This window comes from Oncorhynchus gorbuscha, linkage group LG07, assembly GCF_021184085.1.
Source record: "Oncorhynchus gorbuscha isolate QuinsamMale2020 ecotype Even-year linkage group LG07, OgorEven_v1.0, whole genome shotgun sequence".
NCBI classification, from domain to species: Eukaryota; Metazoa; Chordata; class Actinopteri; order Salmoniformes; family Salmonidae; genus Oncorhynchus; species Oncorhynchus gorbuscha.
This window is the reverse complement of record NC_060179.1, coordinates 65180286-65191371: the sequence shown is the minus strand read 5'-3', so window position 1 is coordinate 65191371 and position 11086 is coordinate 65180286. Positions and strand designations below refer to the sequence as shown.

Here is an 11086-nt window from a genome sequence, read left to right as displayed (position 1 = left end):
ATCCAGATGTTCAACATTCACATTTCATCTGGTCATAACCAGGCAGGAAGCCTGATTTTAAAAGCCATAAAGTTGATATTCACATTTAGAGGCCTTGAAATGCAACCTTCAAGGCATTTAGCAATAATTTTATATTTTCATCAGCAAAGGATCTCCTCATTTTGGGGTGCAATATCACATCAGAAGTGGCAGGCTGCTGTGTTTTCTTCACAGTAAAATTGTAGTCCTATTATTAACTATCCTTATGAGTATTTACTGCTTCTTTGCAGTTCATGGGGCAGCAGGTAGCCTACTGGTTAGAGCATTGGACTAGTCACCCAAAGATTGCAAGATCAAATCCCTGGTCTGACAAGGTAAAAATCTGTCGTTCTGCCCCTGAACAAGGCAGTTAGCCCACTGTTCCTAGGCCGCCATTGAAACTAAGAATTTGTTCTTAACTGACTTCCCTGGATACATTTTAAAAAATGTATTTGCATTTCAGGAGTTGCAACCTGCCCCCCTGGCTTATAGCTGTGATAAAATAAGCTTTAGGCTCAAAATGGTGAGAGACGCAGGTGAGCATGTTCTTCTGAAAAGTGTTGCTTTGTTTTCATGGAAAATTAATTCAGAATGTCTCCAACTGTTACAGCTACTGCAATGGCTGTAGATGGCTGTTGTTCAAATGGAATTGGCTATACTGTGACTATGTCCAAGGAGAATGGTGGAATTGGGGGTAACTCTAAACTCCAAATGTCCTCCAAGTCACAGCAAATCCCATAATCACAATGAGTAATTATGTTGCTTACAAGAGACACAATGCATGCAGTTTTGTGGGGACTCTCTCTGTCCCCATTGATGTTGAAAGTATCCGCAGTGTGTCCATGAAGCACATTATTTGATGGATTCAATCTATAAGGAATAATCCTGAACAGTATGCAGAAGGAAAAGGTTCTGTGTAACTACTCGTATGCAGTGGCCTAGCCTACCTTGAAGTATTTAACCCCCCCCCACCCCCCCCAAAATGCTTCTCATAGCAACTACCTCTGTGGCAACCGGAATGTAGGACAACTCACCTCCCAACTGAAGCAACCAGCTTTTCGGACGGTCCAAGATGCCATTGGTTTGTTTGAGCCCACAGCAGGAGTGGCCTGCGAACTTGTCCATCAATAATGTATCTTGGATTACCTTTCTAAATTCTTCAGCTCATTCTTAGGTGAGGACCGGTCGAGGTGAGCCTGTGTGTCGTTAGCGCTGGGTGTCGGGGAAACCTTTGTCTATTCACGGTGTAAGTGGATTTTATTTCAATTCAGCCTACTGTTATTTACAAAAGATGCTCACATACCTGTGACTAAATGGCTATTTTCGCAGACAATTGGCCATGTGATATTTCTTTTAATTAACGTTTTTCCCAGTGGACATTTGATTTTCTCATATTATTTGCAATTACTCCATATATCAATGATATGTTAATGATTCCAAAAATGTGTGACATTCATGCAAATGTGGAATATTGAAATATTCTAAAATATTTTAAATATCTTAAAATGTCTGACATCAGAAAGTAGCCTAACTTTAGAATTTTCAGAATCGCATCTCAAAACTGAAATGGGAATAGCAGCAGTCCAATATGGCGACTGGAGTATGGGTGAGTGGGTGTGTGGAAAGGAGTGGGTAAGTGGAACTGAAAGTAGTGGATATGTGGAAGGGAGTGGGTAAGTGGAACTGAAAGTAGTGGATATGTGGAAGGGAGTGGGTGAGTGGAAAGGAAAGTAGTGGGCGTGTGGAAGGGAGTGGGTGAGTGGAATGTAAAGTAGTGGATATGTGGAAGGGAGTGGGTGAGTGGAAAGGAAAGTAGTGGATGTGTGGAAGGGAGTGGGTGAGTGGAAAGGAAAGTAGTGGGCATGTGGAAGGGAGTGGGTGAGTGGAAAGGAAAGTAGTGGATATGTGGAAGGGAGTGGGTGAGTGGAATGGAAAGAAGGGAGTAGTGGAAAGGAAAGTAGTGGAAGGGAAGGGAGTGGGTGAGTGGAAAGGAAAGTAGTGGATATGTAGAAGGGAGTGGGTGAGTGGAAAGGAAAGTAGTGGATATGTGGAAGGGAGTGGGTGAGTGGAATGGAAAGTAGTGGGCATGTGGAAGGGAGTGGGTGAGTGGAATGGAAAGTAGTGGATATGTGGAAGGGAGTGGGTGAGTAGAATGGAAAGTAGTGGGCATGTGGAAGGGAGTGGGTGAGTGGAAAGCGCTCTGCTATATGTTAGAAGGTTTTGATTGAGCGGTGTTTTATTTATTTTGTTTCTTACCACTCAACTACCGTACACTGAGCTACGATTTGTGTTTTGAAGCCAGAGTATTTCTTTATTTGATTTAACCTTTATTGAACCTGGAAGGGCTCATTGAGATTTGAAATCTGTTTTTCAAGAGCGTCCTGACCAAGATAGGCAGCACCAAGTCATTACACAATTACAGACATTACAGACAGACAACATGAAAAACTACAGGTAGTCTAGTAAAAGAACAGAATTCACAAGAGTATAACACAATCATGAAACATCAAATTAAAAACATTGACAGGTCAGGGAATCAGCCTCAAAATCCTTCATCAATGATTTAAAAACACCAATCGGGTGTTTCAAGTTCTTCCAGTTTAAAAGTATTTTGTAAGGAGTTCCAAGCCGATGGCGCAGAGTACATAAAAACCCTTTTACCAAATTCAGTTCGGACCTTTGGAACAGTTAGCAGGATTAAGTCCTGTGAACGAAGAGAGAACCAACCACATTTCTGAACAATAAAAATGACTAAATAATATGGTTGTAAATCCAAAAGGGCTTTGTAAATAAAAGTATACCAGTGACTGAGCCTACGATTAACTAGAGAAGGACAGCCAACCCTTGTTTATAATGTACAATGGTGCGTAAGGGTTTTGCAGTTTAAAATAATAGTCGTAATTTCACTGTTGGTTTTACACAAAGAATGGTAGATTGTCTGTTATTAAACTGGCAATTGTTTATTTTTTATTAAAAGTACTGACAATGGGTGCACTGTTTCCTTATGTGTTGTACAGTATGTGTGTGCTTACTGTGAATGTCAGCCTAACTAATACAGTAGGTAGCTACTTCCCATGCTATTGCTGGTCAGTAGTGCTTGTTAAGATGGAGCGAAGGGCACTGTGTCCCAGTGTTGTTGCCATTCTTTCCCTCCCCATTGAGTAGTAAACTGTATGTATCTATCAAGATGACATCTAGATGGTTATCAACCTTAGTTATTTCTTGTGTAGGCCTACTTGAAATAAAATCATGGGAAGGAGAAAAATTGGCAACTTCAGCAACAGATAGCGACACAAACACCAAAGATATTTACAAGTAATCCAAGATTGTTCATCTGTGTCATTATCAATGGGAGCAAATTAAGCATAGTGGACAGAACAAGCAAGGAGGTGGTCAGAGCCAAGCACGAGCTAGCGAGATGTTTTTGCATATTTCCATCGGGGAACACCTTCTCTGTAAAGTGAGTGAGCACAATAACTCAGTTCACCCTTGCACTCCTTGTAAACAACGCAAAGGTTCACGTCTACAAAACTTAATGCACTATTTTCATAACAGATTATAGTTTTGACAACAGAAAACTGTATTGAGCTCAGGCTTTTATTTGGTGAGAAAATCAGCCGAATGTTGGCCCAGTTCCATCTCGCTGCAGACTCTCTCACTGATGGCCACTGGGCTTCCTCTCCTCGCCATATTGGTGGGGAGTGAAAATTTCAACCGGATGCTTGAGAATTATACATTCAGTGAAACATCTGGCCCCTTGTTCTAGCTGTCGTGATAACCAGTAGGAAGCATGTCGGCAGGCACGTCAATACAACAACGGTGAACTGGTCGCCGGCTTATTGGCTCCTTGTGTAGCCGAATCAGTCACTCAATTACCTGATTCGCTTTCCATACACCCACTCCTTTCGACATACCCACTTGCCTATACTCCCGTTGCCATATTGGTCTGCTTCTACCTATACTTGTGGAAACTGCCGAGCAAGTATAGCATCATCACTTCAGATTTTTGTATCTTTGCCTTCAAAGATTCTCAATTAAATCAGTCGTCATGACATGTTTAGTGAAGCATTTGTTGACTGCAAACGACGATAGAATGACTCAACTGTTTGACAGATAATCATCCATTTATTGACAAAATGGCTAAATCACGACTCTTTTTCAAACCTAGAAGACATTAGAATGTGTTGGTCTTGTGAAAATATAAGAGACAGATACCAATCTTTCGCAGTCTTATAAAGACTTAATGATAACAGATGACATGTGATATGCAAATACACTAATACACAGATCCAATATTGCATGTTTTCAGGAGAAAAGAAGAGCCCTGAGAAGACGAGCGACAAATGGAGCTAATGGGATCCACCTTGACGGCGGAGTACACCCGACCCAAAACCAGCCAATACTTCCCAGCCATCTCCAACATGGTGTCCTCCTACCGGAGCAACCAGCCTGTGCTGGCCATGAACCCCAGTGCCAACCAGCCCTGGAGGACTAACGCCTACTACCGCACAGGCAGCACTGCCGCCATCCCCTCCCTCTCCTCCATCCAGAGGGAGAACCTAGGCTTCGACCTGGTCCGGGCCAAGACCATGTTCTACCCGTCAAACCGGTCAGCCATGATCACCCGCTACACCCCAGACGACTGGTACAAGTCCAACCAGAGCAACTACCGTGAGTCGGAGTCGTCCAGGAACAGTGCGGAGCGGCTGAGGAGGGATACCATCAGGTTGATGCAGGATAAAGAGCAGCTGACAAGGAGGACCCAGGAGACCACCAGTAAGAACATCGGTGAACGCCTCAACGACATTAGTTTCTGGAGGTCAGAGTTGAACCAGGAGATAGACAACATGGTGAGCGAGATCATGGCCCTCACTGAGGTGAAGAGAAGGCTGGAGAGAGCCCTGCAGGAGACCGAGGGGCCTCTGCAGGTAATGGTGTGTGTGCGTGCGTGCATGCGCGCTTGCACGTGTGCGTGCTAAGCTCTATGTAAGAGTGTCCTGAAACTCCAACAGTACACAATGCATTCACACAGAAATGCAGATTGTGTAGTATAAAGCATAACAAACTCCATCTCCAGTGCACCTATTTAATCATCCATGCATGTCACTTACTCAACACAGGATCTTACTGTGTCTGATGGTGGTGGATAAAGTGACAGTAGAGTTATTGGTTCTTCACACAACTTCAGAGCAGACGGGGTCATCATTCACAATACTCTAAATTAGGTCACACGTGTCCTGTTAAGGTTGCTGGGCAACCAGGCAACCTTCCACAGAACAGCACCGGTGGTCATTTGTCCTAACCCAAAGTTCTTTGGGGTGTATAGTAGCGTCAACTTGATCTGGCTGGAGATCTGGTGACATGAAGGACCCACACACGGTAGTGGAGATCAGGTAGCAATAGATCGTTTTCAGAGAGGACCTCTAATAAGTAATTGGAACCTATGAAAAGAATGTATATTCACTGTATAGCGAGTCATACCAATCAAATCATAATTTGTGTATATACAGTACCAGTCAAAAGTCTGGACACACCTACTCGAATCAAGTGGAGAAGATGCAGGTCTCCCTCTACAATATTCACCCAAGGAATGCTCTTTGTTTCAAGATTATTTTTCCCGGAACTCTAACACGTTCAAAAGTGAATACTAGAGCAATATTTCTAACATAGAACATTGAGAATGGTCAGAGGCGATCTATAGAACACTAATGTAAATTGTATGTTATTTTGTGATGTCATTAAAAATGTTATAAAGGAAATACTGTAATTTGGAAAGTATACCCACTACATGTGAAAAGTTTCCATGCTATGCATTGTGCATGTCATTTGAAAAATGATTAGTGTTTTAGATAACAGAGGGATGTGATCAAATAAAATCAAACTTTTTGTCACATGCGCCGAATACAACAAGTATAGACCTTTCCGTGAAATGCTAACTTACAAGCCCTTAACCAACAGTGCAGTTCAAGAAGAGTTAAGAAAATATTTACCAAATAAACTTAAGTAAAAAATAATAAAGAGTAACACAATAAAATAACAATAACGAGGCTATATACAGGGGGTACCGGCACCGAGTCAGTGTGTACAGGTTAGATGAGGTAAATTGTACATGTAGATAGAGGTGAAGTGACGATGCATAGATGATAAACAGCGAGTAGCTGTCAATATAAATAGTCCGGTGGCCATTTAATTAATTGTTCAGCAGTCTTATAGATTGGGAGTAGAAGCTATTAAGGAGCCTTTTGGTCCTAGACTTGGCACTCCGGTACCGCTTGCTGTGATTTGAGAAACTATAAGAGATAATTGTTTTACCTTACTTTGTACAAGTGACAAGTCACGCCCCCGAGTGAGGTCAGAGAGTGTGTCAGTCTGACGGAACCAAACTGTGTAAATCACTGGTGCAACTGATAAGCTGTCCTAAGTAAAGTATCTTTGAAAGCGAATTTAAGTAGGACCATCCTACTACTCTGCTCAAACCACCGTATTATACTACTCTCATTACCCCACTGGGAACCATCGACCTGGCTGGCTAGCCTATCTTCAAAGAAGCATCTTCACGAGCGAATGGAAGGAACATAAACTCTGTTGTCCTGTTCAGGTTTACACGACAAGTCACTGGATACCAGACAACTACAGAAGAAAACAACAATAGAAGTCTTGTTGGAACCCTTTTGGACAATCAGAGCCTTACAAGCATGCCGGGAAAAGACCCAACCCCCTTTCCAAGGAGGCCTGGTTCAGAGAGAGATACATGGCGAACCCAGACATTTCATATATAAACAATCATGAATACTTGCTCAACGAAGACGGCGGTTTGTGTGCAAAGTATATGATTACTGTTAGAGTATTACGTTAGAATCTTATTAAGTTAGAGTCTTATTAAGTTAGAGTAACAAGCAGCCATGTTGTGTCATTTTGCTAGGGACCTGTTTTTAACATGTTAAGTGTGTATGTTTATCCTGTGTTGCCATTTAAGTAGCTAGTAAATAAATAATTAAACCTATATGTGTAATACTTAATCATTGCAGGTGCAAGGAGGTTACAACTGTTCAGAATGATGATATGATACAAGGTTATGATTTAGAAGTTGACTGTTTATAGATGTGATAGGTAAAGACCTTTTCGAGTTGACTTTGGGAGATGGTAACTCTTAAAAGAACCACTCTCAATGTGCCCAAATCCTAATGAGTTCATTGTTACATTATTAAGTTCAATTGGGTAACAATTAAACATAGTTAGTTGATTAGATAAATAACAGTCCTCAAATTAACGTTAAAGTCAAGTCACGGCATAAGTATTCAGACCCTTTGCTATGAGGCTCGGAATTTAGCTCAGGTGCATCCTGTTTTCATTGATCATCCTTGAGATGTTTCTTCAACTTGGAGTCCACCTGTGGTAAATTCAATTGATTGGATATGATTTGGTAGGTTTACAGACTTATTCTAAAATTAATGGAATAGTTTTTTCAATACCCCATAATGACAAAGCAAAACTGTTTTTTTAGATTTTTTGCTAATTTATTAAAAATGAAAATATGACATTTACATAAGTATTCAGACCCGTTACCCAGTATTTTGGTGAAGCACCTTTTGGCAGCGATTACAGCCTCGAGTCTTCTTGGGTATGACGCTACAAGCTTGGCACACCTGGACTTGGGGAGTTTCTCCCATTCTTCTTTGCAGATCCTCTAAAGCTTTGTCAGGTTGATGGGGAGCGTCACTGTACAGCTATTATCAAATCTCTCCAGAGATGTTTGATTGGGTTCAAGACCAGGCTCTGGCTGGGCCACTCAAGAACATTCAGAGACTTGTCCTGAAACCAGTCCTGTGTTGTCTTGGCTGTGTGCTTAGGGTCATTGTTTTGTTGGAAGGTGAACCGTTGTCCCTATCTGAGGCCCTGAGCACTTTGGACCAAGTTGTCATCAAGGCTCTCTCTGTACATTGCTCCGTTTTTCTTTCCCTCAAGCCTGACTAGTCTCCCAGTCCCTGCCGCTAAAAACATACCCACAGCATGATGCTGCAACCACAATTTTTTACCATAGGAATGGTGCCAGGTTTCCACTAGACGTGACGCTTGGCATTCAAAGATGCCTTTTGGCAAATTCCAAGCAGGCTGTCGTGCCTTTTACTGAAGTGTAGCTTCCGTCTGGCCACTCTACCATTAAGACCTGTTTGGTAGAGTGCTGCAGAGATGGTTGTCCTTCTGGAAGGTTCTCCCATCTCCAGAGAAGAACTTTGGAGCTCTGTCAGAGTGACCATCGAGTTCTTGGTCACCTCCCAGACCAAGGCCTTTCGCCCCAATTGCTCATTTTGGCAGGGAGAGTCTTGGTGGTTCCAAACGATGGAGGCCACTGTGTTCTTGGGGACCTTCAATGCTGCAGACATTCTTTGGTACCCTTCCCTGGATCTGTGCCTCGACACAATCCTGGACAATCATTCAAACTATTGGCTTTGTTTTTGCTCTGACATGCACTGTGAACTGTGGGATCTTTATAGACAGGCACATGCCTTTCCAAATCATGTCTAATCAATTGAATTTACCACAGATGGACTCCAATCGAGTTGTAGAAACATCAAGGATAACAAATGGAAATGGGATGCATCTGAGCTCAATTTTGAGACTCATAACAAAAGTTTTTTTTTAAACTCTTTTGAGACTCATAACAAAGGTTTTTTTCTTAACTCTTCTTGAACTGCACTGTTGGTTAAGGGCTTGTAAGTTAGCATTTCACGGAAAGGTCTATACTTGTTGTATTCGGCGCATGTGACAAAAAGTTTGATTTGATTTGATCACATCCCTCTGTTAACAAAAACACTAATCATTTTTCAAATGACATGCTCAATGCAGGGTTTTTCGGGTTTTTTATTTTCTGTCATGTTTTGTCTTATTTTGTCTTGTCATTTTGCTTTTCCCTCTGTTCATTTTCCCCCTGCTGGTCTTTTTAGGTTCGTTCCCCTTTTTCTCTCTCCCTTCCTCTCTCTCTTCTCTCTATCGTTCCGTTCCTGCTCCCAGCTGTTCCTATTCCCCTAATCAATCATTTAGTCTTCCCACACCTGTTCCCTATCCTTTTCCCTGATTAGAGTCCCTATTTCTCCCCTTGTTTTCCGTTTCTGCCCGGTCGGATCCTTGTCTATTGTTCACCGTGCTGTGTTTGTGTATCGCCCTGTCGTGTCGTGTTTCCCTCAGATACTGCGTGGTGAGCAGGTGTCTGAGTCTGCTAAGTTCAAGTGCCTTCCCGAGGCAACCTGCAGTTCAAGATCGAGTCTCCAGTCTGTTCTCGTCATTACGAGTGGAAATTGTGTTTTTTGATTGTATTTTACTTTACTGGATTAAAGACTCTGTTTTCGCCAAGTCGCTTTTGGGTCCTCATTCACCTGCATAACATTTTCATAAATTCGCTTTAAAAAATCAAATAACTTTTTCACTTTTTCATTATGGGGTTTGGGGGGAGATCAAAGAGGAATACTTTCCAAATGCACTGTAAATCAGGAATGCAAACAGGCTAGCTCATTATATCTGGATGAGTGACTGTGTCCAACACAATACCCCTGTTGTTATGTTGGACACATAATGACCAAAAAGAGGATGTTATTTTTCTCAATGACATGTAAAAAATAAAATAAAAAAGTTGAAGGAAATACATTACTACACAACAAAACCCCTAACTAAATCAAGCCTGAGGGTCTTGTAAGTATAAAAGCAAAGCTTGCTTTCATGTAATAAAAAAAACATTGAAAAGATAGTGGAATGGGATAATGTCTAACTGTGTTGTGTGAAGAATCAAATACTTACCATGTATGCGGTACAAATCCCATTATTGTGGGAGCACCTCCTGTAAGAGTATAAATTAGGCTGTTTGAGAAGGTTTGAATTCGAATACACCTGCCTACACATTGTTTCAAGTACAACAGACCAACATACCTACTTCAGTAGGTCAGAGCTGTGTGCTGGAAAATCTGGGTAGAGAATGGGTGGAGTGGGCATTGTGGTGCGCATGTGAATTTCCATTATTTTTCAGCTTCAGACCAATGCCTAATTTTCAGCTAAAACATTGTTTTTGTTTTTAATATTAGATAACGTAGAGTTATTTGGCCATTAGATTGGAAGACCATCCTTCTACCACACCAGACTCTGTCTGTACTTTATACTACTGCACTAATATATTTCCTATATAGTGCTTACTTTGGGCCAGAGCCCATCGGACTCTAATCAAAAAGTAGTGCACGATGGGCCCTGGTCAAAAGTAGTTCACCATGTAGGGGAATAGGGTGCCATTCGGGACACTAAATTAATATTGTGTGACCATCAACAGGTGTCCCAAGAATGCCTGTATCACAGAGAGAAGCGAATGTCCATTGATCTGGTTCACGACAACGTGGAGAAAGATCTCATAAGGGTACAAACAAAGACATGTCAATACAATCATGACTTATGACTATTAATCCTAATGATCAGAACTTTATTAACTGAACTGATACCTGTTTTGCTCATTATGTAACCAGGAAGTGGAGACCATTAAGTCATGCCAGGAGAGGATGAGGAGACATCTAGACAAAGCCATCGCTCAACTAGCGTGAGTCTACACTCCTAGAGTATGGACAGGACTACTGTATAATAGGCCTTCACTGTTTGAAAACTACATAGCAAATCCTCCAGTGTAAAAAAAAGGGAGAAATCAACACAGAGAGGGATAAATCAACAGTGACTGTGTTAAGTCTGTGGACCCATATAGACACCAGAACCGTATTAAAATACATACTGTTTGGTGTACAGCCTTATTCAAATATTTCCCAGAGTGCCTTGTCTTTCGTGTAAATTGTATTACCACTCATGACTATATTTGTTAGGGACAGTGACATGTTTGTTGCATTCATCCATTTTCAGTCCTATGGACTTCACCAAGTGAGATCCTAAGTGAGTAAGTTTTTTTTTTAGTATTTAACACAATACCATATGTATTTCATAAGGCCTTATATTATTAAGGAGCTAGTTCAACCCTAAAAATCATACGCATCACTTTGAACCAAAACCATGCCCATCATTATCATATTTCCAAGCATGCTCTATA

General features: G+C 41.5%; 1 protein-coding gene across 1 annotated transcript in view; it reads left to right on the top strand.

Moving 5' to 3' along the window:
• Positions 1-4361: 4361 nt before the first annotated feature.
• The window catches only part of tekt3 (tektin 3), a 31624-nt gene continuing 24899 nt past the window's right edge, over positions 4362-11086 (top strand). Inside the window, exons 1-3 of the mRNA XM_046355284.1 lie at positions 4362-4946; positions 10331-10414; positions 10521-10591. Of these exons, the coding sequence (XP_046211240.1) occupies positions 4362-4946; positions 10331-10414; positions 10521-10591 (740 nt within the window). The remainder of the gene's footprint in view (positions 4947-10330; positions 10415-10520; positions 10592-11086) is intronic.